The 15,942-nt window shown below is 41.2% G+C and overlaps 2 protein-coding genes across 3 annotated transcripts in view; both read left to right on the top strand.

Annotated features, from left to right (window-relative positions):
• Window positions 1–10,588, top strand: part of ARMT1 (acidic residue methyltransferase 1) — a 36,372-nt gene extending 25,784 nt beyond the window's left edge. Inside the window, exon 7 of one of the 2 annotated variants that reach the window (XM_082405518.1) lies at window positions 10,473–10,588. The gene's annotated coding sequence lies outside the window, so the exon portion shown is untranslated. Of the gene's footprint in view, window positions 1–592 lie in introns of both variants that reach the window. The other variant, XM_082405517.1, reaches the window with a different exon arrangement.
• The window catches only part of CCDC170 (coiled-coil domain containing 170), a gene marked incomplete at its 5' end in the record, with an annotated part of 97,257 nt that continues 91,820 nt past the window's right edge, over window positions 10,506–15,942 (top strand). Inside the window, 2 exon segments of the mRNA XM_082406066.1 lie at window positions 10,506–10,537; window positions 10,839–11,257. Coding sequence (XP_082262192.1) covers window positions 10,506–10,537; window positions 10,839–11,257 — 451 coding nt within the window.

Below are 15,942 nucleotides of genomic sequence, written 5' to 3'. Positions count from 1 at the left end.
TTTTGTGATTGTGTCTTATGGTTTTTCTCTTTTCTGCATCTTATCATTCCTCGTTAACCAGAAAGTCCTCGAGGTTAGACTTAAATACCTTTTACTCTTTTGAACTCACTGTACACTCTGGTCACCGTTCTGTATCGAGAGCAGGTATTAAGTAATTGCGGCTGATTTAGCACATGAATTAAAGGCAGTTTACACTCATAGATCAGTATTTTGGAACCACCTCAAGAGACGTCTGTCCCTGAAAAGGCCGAGGCATTCGTTTCTTTAAAAAATGATTAGCCAAAGGCTCAGCTTCCTGTAACTTGCTTCCTTCTCTTTCTTCTTCATTAGAGGTTTTATAAACCAAGGAAATTTGTGACTCATAATGCAAGCTTATAAAGAGGGTATTTTAATTGAGGTCAAATCTGTGAATCAGCAGAAGATTAAAATCTCTTTCCAAAAATTAGACTAATTTATTTTTATGATGTTGAGAGGAGTAGATGAGGATGACTTTATATGTATGTATAAGTTTGGCTAAATCGAATTGGTAATAAAATCTAGCCTGGTCCGAGTCAGAAAAATCATCGAAATGTTTTTGAATACTTTTGCACAGACCTCAACAGGAAGTTAGAATCGATACTGAAGACCCAGAGCACATGAGGAACAGTCTTCCCTCTCAACTTTTATAAACTTTTTATTAACAAGAATTATTTGTTTCTTTTTGAAGGAAAGTTGGCATCATTTTAAAAGAAACCCAAAGCATGTCTAAAATGGGGTCAGGAAAATCCCACACTCCCCCACCCAAAGCCATAAGATTTTCCAAAATAATAAAGACATTTTAAAGATCCAGAAGAAGCTGGGGTTTTGCTTAATTTAGAAACCACATTTGCTTTTGAAAGTTGTTTTTTTTTAATGGAACATTTGTTTGGCAAGTTATCATATTTTTCGGTGGAATGTGACATTGGTCCTTCAAGAACTTCAACTTGTGGGAGCAAAAAGAACCCGAAGAACTGCATTCCTATTTTCATCGCTGTCTTGGAGTGACCCTGTCTAGACAGAACTGTGACATGAGGGTCCTGTTGTCTTCAACACCCGACACATCCTGTGTATGGATGACCATCCTGAGGGAAGGCCAGGTCCCTGGGGTGGACTTGGTGGCCATAGGCTTGTAGGCTGTGAGGGTGGGTGTTGCTCTTTAAAAACTTGAAATCCTATGTAGTAATTTAGATGAGAAAGTTGTCAAACAGGCATGACATTAACAGTTGAGGTTCAGTATCTTTCCCCTGAGCTTCCACTGGACAATAGCCTCTCCTGTGGTTACCATTTTCTTTATTACATCTTAATATATTCCCTTAAGTTATAGTTCTGTCTTGGCTGGGGAAACAGTGTCTTTATAAAGGGTTCTGCATATCTCTGCTTCGGTTTAATCAAATGAGGCCAACTGATTTCTTTTTTTAAATTGAAGTATAGTTGATGTACAGTAATATTGTGTAAGTTATAGGTGTACAATATAGTGATTCACAATTTTTAAAGGTTAAACTCCACCTATGGTTATTATAAAATATTGGCTATATTCCCCATGTTGTACAATATATCCTTGTAGCTTATTTTACACAGTGTAGTTTGTACCTCTTACTCCCCTACCCCTATATTGACCCTGCCCTTTTCCCTCTCCCCACTGGTTACCACTGGTTTGTTCTTTATATCTGTGTCTGTTTCTCTTTTCTTACATCCACTAGTTTGTTGTACTTTTTGGATTCCGCATATAAGTGATATCATACAGTATTTGTCTTTCTCTGACTTATTTCACTTAGCATAATGCCCTCCAAGTTCATCCATGTTGCTGCAAATGGCAAAATTTCACTTTTAATATGGCTGAGTAGTATTCCTTTGTGTAAATATATATATATATACACACATATATGTATGTGTGTATATATACACACATACATATAAAGCATATATATATATATATATATATATATATATACACATGTAAAGTTTATATATATATAACATCTTTATCTATTCATCTGTTGGTGGACACTTTGATTGCTTCCATACCAGGCCAATTGATTTCTTCTTTTTTTTTTTTTGGTTGTGTTGGGTCTTCGTTGCTGCTTGTGGGCTTTCTCTAGTTGTGGTGAGCGGGGGCTACTCTTTGTTGCGGTGCGCGGGCTTCTCATTGCGGTGGCTTCTTGTGTTGCGGAGCACGGGCTCTAGGCGTGTGGGCTTCAGTAGTTGTAGCACACGGGCTCAGTAGTTGTGGCTCGCGGGCTCTAGAGCACAGGCTCAGTAGTTGTGGCGCATGGGCTTAGTTGCTCCGCGGCACGTGGGGTCTTCCCGGACCAGAGCTTGAACCCGTGTCCCCTGCATTGGCAGGCGGATTCTTAACCACTGCGCCACCAGGGAAGTCCCAAGGGCAATTGATTTCTAAGTTCTTGGAGATGAGGTGCCTCTGTTGCTTCTACCTACAGCCTCTTCCTAAGATCCTTATTTTCCAAAAGTAATGAAAATACTTTAAGAATTTATTCTTATATACTGAGTAGTTAAAAAAAACTTTTTGTAAGCCTCTGATAGTCCAAAGTTCTGAGTAATTTAGAATAATAGTAAACCCTTTGCTTTTCTAGTGCTTTTTTGCAGTGTCTTATGGGGGAATTTTCTACTCTGTTTTAAAATAATAATGCGAATAGCTAACATTTACTTTGTACTTTGTCCCAGGGTCTGTATTAGGCACTTTACATGCATTAACTCCTGTAATCCTCGCAACAACCCCATGGGTTAAATACTGTTATTACCTCTATGGTACGGATGAGGAAATAGGCCCAAGGAGGTAGAGAAATTTGCCCAAGATCACAAGGCTAGGAAGTGGCAGAGCCAGAATTTCATCCCAGGCAGATTGGCTCCAGGGTCTGTCCATTTAACCACTGTTGGAAGGCCTCCAAGGCCAGAGATAAATTCAAGGACTTCTGGTATTTTTTAAAAAAGGACAAGACCTCTCATGCAAGTTTATATTCTACTGGTGCTTTTTTTTTTTTCCATATATATGAAAAGAACTAGATCTCATTTATAGTCTGATTTCAATTAAGGGTATATCTACTGATTGCCAACTTTGTTAAAGCAGGGGAAATGCTTGACCCTACAGAGCTTCACTGGGTAGTCAGTCTGCTACTTCCACCTACCAAGGAGGGCTGGCTTTCATCTGGGAAAAATCTGCCAACCTTATGCATCAGTTCTAATTTTTCAGTAATACATCTACTGAAGTGATACAGCAGTGATATTCTTTCAACGTCGTAAACCTCTCTTTTAAAGATTATATTGCTACATAACAACCAAAAATATTTTTGTAAACACTGCTGCTTCTTTTTTTATTCAAAGAATTTCCTAATCTCTTTGATGCTTCCATGCACAATGAATTTCAATTCCTGCATTATTTTGCTGATAACACTCGTTTTTAAAATCATACCAAATGAACACAGAGCAAAGGCACTTAAAAGTTATTATTTTGAAGTAACATTTGGCCTGCTTTTTAGAATACATGATAAATGCTGCAAATCTCTGAACTCATTTTTATTCTTCGCTTCATTTTTTCATCCCTAAAGGGTTTAAAATATAGGTAGACTAAAAAATACTATGAGACAGAGAAAGAATAACAAGGATTCACAGATTTTTTTCATTTTGTAATGTCTGATAAATTTCCAAAACTTTCTACCTATAGAGTATTTTGGAAAATCTATTTTTACTTCAGGTGGATAATTTTTTAACAAGAATATAGAATTAAAAAATTCATATTACATGGTCATGTAACTGAATTGGCAGGAAATATATTTGACTTATCCCATTTAATTATAGCTTTTTTTTTTTTTTGGCTGTGTCGGGTCTTCGTTGCAGTGAGCAGGCTTCTCATTGTGGTGGCTTCTCTTGTTGTGGAGCATGGGCTCTAGGCGCACGGGCTTCAGTAGTTGTGGCGTGTGGGCTTCAGTAGTTGTGGCATGCGGGCTCAGTAGTTGTGGCTCATGGGCTGTAGAGCGCAGGCTCAGTAGTTGTGGTGCACGGGCTTAGTTGCTCCAAGGCATGTGGGATCTTACCAGACCAGGGCTCGAACTCGTGTCCCCTTCATTGGCAGGCAGATTCTTAACCACTGCACCACCAGGAAGTCCCATAATTATTGCATTATTAAATATGAATTATTTAATGGCAGTTGTCATAATGAAAACACTTGTAGATTTAAATTGGAAACTCCAAGATACCATTCTAAACAAAAAACAAACAGCAGATGATACAAACTGCATTGTGAGTGTCAAATTTAATCAGCAATTAATTCCAGTGGAATACAGTAGATTCTTGTTACTCACAGTAGTTATATTCTATAAAGTCGCTTTAAACACTGAATTAGCAAATACTGATCCACTGCTTCCAGGGGAAATACAGGCTTAGGTTCCTGTGAGCCTTTGGTCACAGCGTCTTCACTAACTGATCAATACATGACCTTGTCTTATGTGTGTTTCTCTTTAGAGACACTTTAATATATATTGTTGATTCATTAATGCTGAACTCATGACCAACAGCCATGAGTAACTCTGTAACTCATGCCTAAATGAAGCTTATCTAACACACTGTTTTCTCTGTGAGGCACATCACAGCCTTATTGGCTTAAGAACACTAGCCAGCACTTCATCACTATGCCTAGGGGCCATTTAAAATAGCAAAATCACACAAACACACAAAAGCAAAAAAATGCAAAACATACAAACAAAAAAAGTGGAACTAAATGGACCACAAAAAGGACACTTGTTTACACTCTGAGAGCTGAAACAAGAAGGCAGAGTGTCGCTTTGTTTGATCTCGGCTGGGAACATGCATGTCGGTTGACTCAAATTTCTCACCAGTCTGTGCACGTCAGTGAATGACCGAGAAAGCTCCGTGAGTATTGATTTTGGGGTTGTGAATAAATTTCGGTAAGTAGGTAAATTCGCAAATATTGAATCCACAAATAGCAAGGATTGACTGTATTTGTAAAACTTAAAGATATACACTGATCAGTGTGTCAGAAAACCAATTTCTTATTTAGAAACCCAAGTTGTTTTAGTTATTATTCACTTATCAAAGTTAGTCCTCCTTCATAGATCAAAGCAGCTGGTACATATCTAACCTTTTAGAAAAGACATTTTATTTCAGTTGAAAAAATGTCATATTAAATGTACAAACTGCCCATCTTCAAAATTTACAAAAGTGTAATAAAAATACAAAGAAATTTCAAAATAGCAAAAATGTCTCTGCTTTGAACAGTGTCCCTTAAAATGTGGTGCCCCTGTGCAGTGCACAACCTGACCAACCATATATGGCAGCCTGGATTGTAGCTAGGTTGCATAGGGGAAACACAGTAGGCAGAGTGGATGGGTTCCACTTTTGAGAAATGCTGTTAGATGACATCAGTTATAAAGAGTAGAGAACTTGGAGGCAGAGAGATCTCACTTGAAATACCTGTACTGCCATTTATGTCATGTGCATGTGAGCAAATTCCCTCTCTGAACTTTAGTTTTTATATCTGTAATAAGAGGATAATAATACCTACTTCAGAGGAGTTGATTTGAGGAGGAAAAATAAAACACCTATGAAAATTATAAAAAAAGAGGCATATGATGTTAAGACTCTCCCTCTTTTCCTATAAGCAGTGGGGTTTCCTTGAAATTTTAGAACAGGGGAATCATCTGATCAGATTGGGGTTTTTAAAAAATAATTCTTGTGTTGGTTTGAAAATGGATTAGAAGCAGACTGGTATAAAGTCCCAGATTAAAAAAAAAACAACAGAAAAAGCCCTAAAAAACTCCTTAAAACCTAGTCTAAGGCAATCAATCGATAGCAAGAATGGAGAAAGGAGAAACAGACTGAAGAGTTATTTCAGAGACTGAATTGTGCAGTTGAAGCTGTTATCCTTTCTGGAACCCTGTTCCTTAGCTGGGATCCCCCCTTCTCCCAACAGCTGCTGTGAGTGTCAGCTGTAAAAGGCTGTCCCTTTCGCTGGAGACTTGTGCTCCTGCCAATGGCTGACTGACAGGAGACCGGGATGGGGCAGGGGGAGGGGGGTTGCAGGTACAAAGGGCCAGCCCCCTGGAACCAAAGTGGGAAGTTAGTTTCCAGGCTTGCCCCACATGCTTGAGTAGCTCGTTCTCCTGCCCTATGCTGTTTTCCTCACCTCCTTCTCCTAGGAGCACTCCTCAGTAAACTACTTCCTTACGAATCCTGACCACTGGCTCTTCCTGGGGAACTAACTCCAAAGGGGAAAGACTTGTCTAAAAGACCCATAGCTGCAAGGGAATGTGGAGGAGAGAGCAGTCAAAGAAGGCCCTTAGGGCTTTTGCTTCATCCCAGACTTGCCATAATCCTCCTGACTGGTTGACACTTTTCCTGTAAAGAGACACATGATGAAGTAGTTCTTCTGACAGTCTGCGGAAAGTTCACTGTCCCCTTGGGATAGAAAAATATTAACACTGATTGCATGATTAATCCTTCCAAATTTTTCCTAAAATATTGAACTATTTTAAACTTGCAACTTTACAACTGAAGAATTGCTTCAGTAAGGCCATGGAGGATGGCGTTATGTACAACGAATCTCTTTGATTACTTGAGGAAATATAGATTGCAATTGAATGAAAATATGTTGAATTTAAAGTGAGATAAAAATCATGTGAGTTTTGAAAGTATATATTTATCATGGATGTTTTTCAGAACCTTCTACTTATGCAGCTAAAATATTTTAAAAAGCACTTTAAGTTTTTGATAAGGATTTTACTTTTTTTATTAAAAAGAGCAGTCTGTGATTGACTTTAATGCTGAAACCAAAGGTCCTTGAATTGGTTATTTTTTATAAAGTGAGCTCTCAGTGGTTTCTAAGCTTAGCTTATCATAAAGTTATAAAATGGATCACATTTATTTTAGGTATAAAATATGTTGGAAACAGTTATATGTATTGGGAAAAGAAAACGGACTTTAAAAATAAATGATATGAAAATTTATGAAGATCTTTGGAAGTGACAGTGATAGATTGTTTTACAACTAGCTGTGTTGTCCTACTAGAAGAAATAAGGGATGGGGATTTGTTTTAGGATGAATTGGTAAAACAATAATCATTGCTAAAGAAGGACTAATTATTAGAGAGATCAAATAGAAATCAGCAAAGCAACTGAAACAAGTCTAAGAAAGGGCTGAGAATGGTTATAAAGTCCTTTAAATGCAGTCACTTAAAGGATAGAAGTAGGTTTTGGTGATCTGTCTTTTACCAACGAATCTTGTGTTGGATGACTAAAGTAGTTTGCAGCGTTTGGCAACATTTCATTCAGGTTAGGAAAATATTTAAATCAAACATTCTTTGAAAACAATCTTTAGACAAATAAAATGTTATAGGAGTGCTTTCCAGACAGGTTTCTAAATACATTGAAAACCCCCAAAGTTTCCTATTACAGATTTTTCCTATGAGAAACTTGTATATTTGCAAGACAAACAAGCAAACAAACAAAAGGAAGAAACCGGAGAAATAAACTTACGAAACCACAAGAAAGCTCCAGAATAAAAGCCCAAGTGCCAGAGAGATGTAGATCTTCATCGCTTCCCAGAGCTACTGATGAGGCATTTTTTATCTTGTCTCAGATATCATGTTTATTGAATGTATATCTCAGCGTGCCAGCTTTGTAAACATATTTCAGGATAAAATTTAACATTATAGCAGAATGAGCCAGAAATTCTGGTTTAAGCTGGGTGTGCCCAGGGCTTCCCGTTCCCAAACTACAAAATATTTGTTTGCCTTCTCCTATCATCACCTCAGATTAAATTTGTCCCAAACTGAACTCTCTCTCCTTTTCCCTCCTCTGTTTTATGTCCTCACTGCTTTTCAGGCCTCACTATGCTTTCAGCTTGGCTGGTAAACTCAGCCTCCAGTGGATTCCACGTCCGAATCTTCCCCCTCCTCACCGTTACCACTCCCAGCCGGCCAGTCTCCCCTCTCACCTGGCTCCTCCTGCAGGCCTCCTTGCCTTCCCTCTCTCTCCTCCGCTGTATCCCACCTACTCTTGCCCTGTTATCTTCCTTTGGTTGCAGCCTTCATATTGTTGCTGTTTAAAAACTTGGCCTAAATTACTATATATAAAATAGATAAGCACCAAGGTCCTACTGTAGAGCACAGGGAACTATACCTTATAATAAACTGTAATGGAAAAGAATCTGAAAAAGAATATACACATATAACCGAATCACTTCGCTGTACACCTGAAACTAACACAACATTGTTAATCAACTATGGCTAAAAACTTGGGCAGCTGAAGGGTTCCTATACACTAGCCTGGTATCTAATAAGGAACCTCCCTCTTCTATAAAGAAGCAGGTATATGAGGTGGACGAGGTCACGCAGCTGGCAGCTTCCTGGCTCTGTTGTCATTATAAAGAAAAAATAGAAGTCTGTACCGAGATATTACAAATCATAATATATTGCCCACACATGCAGTTTTGTGAGTAATCTGGGCTGGAACGTACTTTGTGCATTTTTACTAACTGTGCCCACCCCCACGGCCTTGCTTAAACTATCATCATACTCAGAGTTCCCCCCACTGCCAGCCTGCGTATTCTATCACCATAGTGCCAGCTAGTCCCAAACTGTAGTCCCTTCCAGGGTCCAGCTCAGACGTACATCCAGACGCAGGGTCCTCCTTTCAGTTCTCAAGGGACACATCATCGGGTGCTACCTTGAAGGATCACTTGGCTCATGTCTTGACATCCCAGAAAGTTTGCAGGCGTCCAGGGAGGGGTCAGGCCAGGTACTTTTTCTTTTCCCACTTACTGCAAAGCTATATTGCTTTCATAGAGAAGAATCTGTTTAACACTGATTTAAAATCTTTTATTGTGTGTATTTGTTTTTTTCCAGCTTTATAGAGGTATAACTGACAAAACTGTAAGATATTAAAAGTGTGCATAGTGGTGACTTGATATAAGTTATATTTTGAAAGGATTCCTCCCATCTCTTTAATTAACACATTCATCACCAACACCGATTTTTAAAGACTGTGTAAATTCATATCTTATGGTGTCATGAAGAAGAGTTACAAGCTTGACCACAGTGACCAGAATTAGACTTTATGAAACTGAATTCTGCAACAATTGGACGTGGAGTTAATGGAGAAGGGACTTTTTCAGACAGTTTCTCTTCCAGGTGCCTTGAGGTTTCAATCAGCTTTTGTGTTTCCTCGGGCAGTGTCGTTTCATTGAAAATTTGACAAGTGGGACTTCCCTGGTGTCTCAGTGGTTAAGAATTCGCCTGCCAATGTAGGGGACATGGGTTCAACCCCTGGTCCGGGAGGATCCCACATGCCGCGGAGCAACTAAGCTTGTGTGCCACAACTACTGAGCCTGCGCTCTAGAGCCCAAGAGCCACAACTACTGAGCCCATGTGCTACAACTACTGAAACCCGCGCGCCTAGAGCCCGTGCTCCGCAGCAAGAGAAGCCACCGCAATGAGAAGCCCGCGCACGGCAACAAAGAGTAGCCCCTGCTCACCGCAACTAGAGAAAGCCCGCACGCAGCAACGAAGACCCAGTGCAGCCAAAAATAAATAAAATTAAAAAAAAAAATTTGACAAGTGTGTAGTGATTCTACTGCAAGGAAAAACTGCAAGTTGAAAGCATGTTTACTACAAACTATACTATTAATAGGAGATTTATGAAAGCTTTCATTTGCATTAAGGACTTTTTTTTTTTTAATGTTGCTTCAAGTGAAAGCTGGAGGTGATTCTGGACTGGATACGTGGCAATGTTACTGTAAAATCAAAAGCCATCAGGACTTCCCTGGTGGCGCAGTGGTTAAGACTCTGCGCTCCCGGTGCAGGGGGCCTGGGTTCCATCACTGGTCAAGGAACAAGATCCCACATGCATGCCGCAACTGAGTTCGCATGCCACAACTAACGAGCCTGCCTGCCGCAACTAAGACCCGGCGCAAACAAATAAACAAATAAAATAAATATATAAAAAAGATCAAAAGCCATCCTCAAGGCCAAGAAGTCCTCAGAGTAGGATGGTTGGATGGAATCTAAGAAAAGCTGCCACATCTGTGATTTCATTTAATTTTAGAACAGCACACAGGGAGGTCCATCAAGGGCCTTGAAGTGAGGTGAATGTGGGTTCCAGTTTGAGGTTCTGCTACAAATAGTGGGACCTTAGGCACATTACTCACCTTCTCTGTGCTTTTAGTCTTATGGTCTGGGGTCTGATCATCGTTCTGCCACTGACCAGCTGTATACTCTTGGACAATTTATTTCATTTCCCTGTGATTGCTTCCTCACCTTAAAAATGGATTATTCTTATATCCACTTCATAATCTTGTTTTAAGTAATGAAATCTTAGTTGGAAAGCACTTAGAACAGCTCTTGAAAGAACACATGTAAGTGTTTTATAACTAGAAGCTATGGCTGTTCTAACACTAGTATTACTAATATTTATATTTCCCTGCAGGGTTGTTGAGAAGGTTGAATGAGAGAACGCTACATGATTTGCGGATCCCAGTACAAAAGGCAAATGTAGGACCCTTTGTTCAAAAATCACTAAGAATTTCAAGAGTGGGACAGCAGGGAGTTAAACCAAGTGTGAGTCCCTTCTGAGCGCAGGGCCTGTGCCACTGCACGGATTGCACACCCAGCAAGCGGCCGGGCGCTGGAAGACGCAGAAACCTTGGCACACAGTGGGCGCTAAATAAATGCTCATTCACCTTCGTGACAGCGCACGCCGCCAGTCCTGTCAACACTGACCCCTCGCTATCACTTGTCCCTGACTTGAGGACAAGACCCGGAACTGCGCTCGCGATGGAGTCCCGCGGTGAAGACCAGCCTCCAGTCCCGCTGTCCCCAGTCGCTCCGGCGGGTGTCTGAGCCTCGCCCTGGCCGGATGGGGCCGCTCGGCCGCTGCGCCGCGCACCGGGGGGGACACCCTCGGGAGGATCGGGGTCTGTCCGGCGCCCCCGGTCACGTCTCGGAGGCCCGGACGGCTCGCTGCCAGGCCGGGATCCCGGGTCGCCCGGGTGCAGCGTGCGTCCGGGCCTCGCCGCCGTGTTTACGGCACGGGCTCCTCGTTGCCCGAGGAGACGCACCGCGCGCACCGCCGGCTCCCGCGCCCGCCTGGCTCCCCGCCGCCCGCGGGTCCGAGCGCGCAGCGGGGCCCCGGCCGCCATGAGCTGCTCCGGCCGCCGGCGCCCGCAGCCCACCCGCCGCGCCACCTTCGGCGTCACGTCGCCAGCTCCCGAGGTACCGTCGCAGCCCGCGGCCGCGCGCGTGGGTGGCACCGGCGGCCCGTCTCCACCCGGGAGGGCGCCGGGGATACTCGGCCCCGGCTGCGCGGCCCGGGCTGCGCTGGGCGCTCCTCGCCGGCAAACTTGCCTCTCGATGGCGTGGGGAGATCGTAGTCGGAACGGGGCTGGGATTGCCAGCGGCCGGTTAATTTTAGGAAGTTAGGGGCAAGTCGTGAGTTTGTGAAATGCTGTTGAATTTTGAGGTTGTACCAGTTTGCTTCTCTTGGCCATTTAAACGGGTGAAGTTCTAAAAACGGTGTGTCTGGCTCCTGTAGACCCTCCCCGCCCCCGGAGCAAAGCATTCTTGCATTTAACTTAGACTACTTAGCTACTAAGACGTGATTCAGAGCAGTTTCTTAAAAATCTGAGGTGGTAGGATTAATGCCAGTCTTGGGCAAAGTCGCTGGCCTCCTCGTTGCCAATCACTCCAGAAACAGTAATTCGGTTGTCGTTGGCTCCATTTACTCATTTACTCCCAGGAGGTACTTAGGCACTGGGGACTTTCAGGCTCAGCCTGGGTTAAGTGTACGCTTCTGGACCTGGCACCAGGGGCCCACCAGGCATAGAGTGTGTCAGGGGTGCTTGCCAGAGACATGGGGGAACTGTGTTCAGCGGAACTGCTAGCCCCAGAGATGTCCTCAGCCCAGCCGTACTGACCACAAAAATCCCTGGGGCACACTCTTCAACTCAAAACATGGGGTGCATTCTCCAACATGCTGTAGGAGTTGTAATATTCAGCAGCTTTGATTGTTGCCTTACATCTGACCCAATAGTGCCTTAATTACATTTAGATTTTTCTGATTCCTGGTATATTTTTGGAAAACTAGTACGGTCTGGTACAAATAAAATTAATTTTTCTTCCACTGGACATTTGCATATTTTATCCCAATTTGGTATCCTCTATGAATTAAGAATATTAGCCCATGCATGAGTATGTAGAATTTTTATATTATTTATATTTGTTTGGGGAACAAACAAAGTAAATTACAAACTTCATGGCCCTTCATCCCTAAATACTCTAGTGTGTTATCTCCTAAGAACAAGGGCATTCTCTAACCAAAATACAATGATCAAATTCAGGGTGTTTAGCATTGTTGTAATAGTATTTTCTAATGTACACTATCTGCTAAAATTTTGCCAATTGTCCTAATAATGCCATTTACTGCAATTTTTTTTTTTTTTTCATTTCAGGATCACACATTATATTTACTTGTGTGTCTTTAGTCTCTGTAAACCTGGAACAGTTCCTCAGCATTTCTCTGTCTTCAATAATACTGATATTTTTACAGACTCTAGGTCATTTGTTCTGCAGAATAGGTTTATCTGATTGTTTTTCATGATAAGATTTTTGGTAGGCATACTGTATAAGTGGTGTGTCTCAGTGTGTCACAGCAAGAGTTGCATGATGTCAGTTTGTCCCACTATTGGTGATATTCCTAACCAGTGGTATGTGCCAGAGTTTTCTACTGTAAAGGTGGAAAAATAAGTAAGTTTTAGTAATAAATAAATGATCATTTTGAGTAATCTTATTGAGATTAAAAAAAAATAAGTTTATTTATTTTATTTTTTTGGCTGCATTGGGTCTTCGTTGCTGTGCGCGGGCTTTCTCTAGTTGTGGTGAGCGGGGACTACTCTTCGCTGCTGTGCGTGGGCTTCTCATTGCAGTGGCTTCTCTTGTTGCGGAACATGGGCTCTAGGTGCGTGAGCTTCAGTAGTTGTGGCACGTGGGCTCAGTAGTTGTGGCTTGTGGGCTCTAGAGCGCAGGCTCAGTAGTTGTGGCGCACGGGCTTAGTTGCTTCACGGCATGTGGAATCTTCCCGGGCCAGGGCTCGAACCCGTGTCCCCTGCACTGGCAGGTGGATTCTTAACCACTGTGCCACCAGGGAAGCCCCCATGTTGAGATTTTTAGGATAAATTTTACTACCTACATAAAGGAAAATATCCACCAAGCCCAAGATTTTAATTGACCTGAAATACCTAAATTTTATTGAGACTAAAAGTAGAAGCTAAAGGCCAGCATTTATTATAATTGTTTTTTCAGTTTCCAAAATACTTCATCTGAGACAATCTTATAACTCAGATAGGCAAGGCAGAAATTTCCCATTATACAGATTATATAGCTTGCTCAATTAGCAAATAATGGATCTGGAACTTAAATATCTTTCTTTTGAAAGTTTAGTACTTTTCCTACCACACCATTATGACACTGAAAAACTGATTAAAATACAAAGCAGCGATAATATGCAATTGTATGAGGAAGTAGAATACTGCAGGGACCGGAGGTATTAGCTTTGAGTTCAAGCAGTCCTGAGTATACCACTTATCTGTGACACCTTGGGCAAAAAAATTACTTAATGTCTCAGAACTTCAGTTTCTTCATCTGAAACATGGGATCATAATGCTTATGACATAGTGTGGTTTGGGGATTCACAGTTCATATATGTAAAGCTCCCAACAGAGTGACAGAGTAAATGCTTCTTAATACTCGCTCTTCTTATTCTTTTTTCTTTTTTTTTAATTGAAGTAGAGTTGATTTACAATGTTGTATTAGTTTCAGGTGTACAGCAAAGTGATTCAGTTATTTATATATATATAATGTATAATTTTTCAGATTCTTTTCCATTATGGCTTATTACAGGATATTGAGTAGAGTTCCCTGTGCTCCACAGTAGGTCCTTGTTGTTGTTTATCTATTTTATCTATTAGCTATTATTAGTCTTTATAACTTGTGAGATTGCCTTACATCAACACCACTGCCACCATCCCTGACACCTCCATCCTTACCTCAGGACCACATCAGCAGTCAGTTACTGAGGATCTGTGTGAGGAACTGAGGATACAGAAATGAAACTGACACAGTCCCTGGTGTCAATGAAAAATCAAGAGTCTACAAGAACCCATAACAAGACTGTGTCATTTGTAGTATCATCCCTGCACCAAATCTAATGTTGCATTTTTCTCAAGTTGGATTTACCCCTTATCATCAGCAGAGCCTTACTAGGCTAGGAAAAGTGACAAATACTAAGAGCAATATTGTGTGAATTGAAGTGTCACAGCTCAAGCGTGGAAGACAGAAACATGCTTTGGGGAAATTTACAGATGTTACTTTGAGCAGAACAGTGTAACTTTGCCATGCATCTGAAATAAGGTATGGAAGCTGGAAAATGTCACCAAATTATATCATCAGTCAGCAAAAAGCTCTAGCATTCATTTGGTGAAAAGTGCTTGGATTTGGACTCAGAGGCCACAAACATATGGAGCTACTTTGCTGTGTCAGTGTTTTCATGTATTTGGAAGATCTGAACCAAAGTTATGGCTCCAGTATATACCATTGTTGGGGATTTGAGCAAGTTTCATTCCTCTCTGTAAAACAAGGGTTAATTAGAATTGCTGTCTGATGGGGTTGTTTTGAGAAGCGAGTGTAAATCAACAGCTATAGTTCCTTAAAGTAAAGGACTTAGAGCTGGTCATGTATAATTATGAAGGAAGTAAAGTCACTTTTCCTTTATTTCCCCACCATTTCAAACTTTTAAAAAATTGTGGTAAAATACATATAAAATTTACCATCTTAATATTTAAGTGTACAGTTCAGTGGCCTTAAGTACAGTCACATTATTGTGCAGCTGTCGCCACCATCTATCTCTGAAACTCTTTTCATTTTGGAAAACTGATATTCTGTACCCACTAAGCAATAACTCCCCATTCCCTCGTCACCCCGGCTCCTGGCAACCGCCATTCTATTTTCTGTGTCTGAATTTGACTGCTCTAGTCAGCTCATATAAGCGGAATCATACAGTATTTGTCCTTCTGTGACTGGTTTGCTTTACTTAGCATCATACCCTCAAGGTTCATCCATGTTGCAACACGCGTTAGAATTTCCTCCCTTTTTAAGGCTGAATGGCATTCCATTGTATGTATATACCATGTTTTGTTTATTCATTCATCAGTACAAGGACACTTGGACTGTTTTACTGTTAATAATGCTACTATGATCATGGGTGTACAAATATCTCCTCAAGATCTTGCTTTCAATTCTTTTGGATATAAGAATTGGAATTGCTGGATTATGTGGTAATTCAATTTTTAATTTTTTGAGGAACTGCCATACTGTTTTAGTGGATACACCATTTTACATTCTCATCAGCATTGCACAAATGTTCCAGTTTCTCCACATCCTTGTCCGCACTTGTATTTTCCCTTCCCTTCCTTCCTTCCTCCCTCCCTGCCTCCCTCCCTCCCTCCTCTCTCTCTCTCTCTCTCTCTCTCTCTCCTCTCTCTCTCTCTCTCTCTCTCTCTCTCTCTCTCTCTCTCTCTCTCTCGTAGCCATCCTACTAGGTGTGAGATAGTATCTATTTCCACTTTTTTTTCTTTTTTTTTGGCTGCACCGTGTAGCATGTGGGATCTTAGCTTCCCAACCAGGGATCGAACCCGTGTCCCCTGCAGTGGAAGCGAGGAGTCTTAACCACTGGACTGCCAGGGAAGTCCCTATTTTCCACCTTTTAAAGAACCATTTCCTCTCTCTTCTTTTTTTTTTTTAAATTAATTAATTAATTATATTTTATTTTGGCTGTGTTGGGTCTTCATTTCTGTACGAGGGCTTTCTCTAGTTGCGGCGAGCAGGGGCCACTCTTCATCGCGGTG

The sequence above is a fragment of the Balaenoptera borealis genome (genome assembly GCF_965194805.1).
Source record: "Balaenoptera borealis genome assembly, chromosome: 9".
Classification (NCBI taxonomy): domain Eukaryota; kingdom Metazoa; phylum Chordata; class Mammalia; order Artiodactyla; family Balaenopteridae; genus Balaenoptera; species Balaenoptera borealis.
This window is presented reverse-complemented; position numbering and strand designations above follow the sequence as displayed.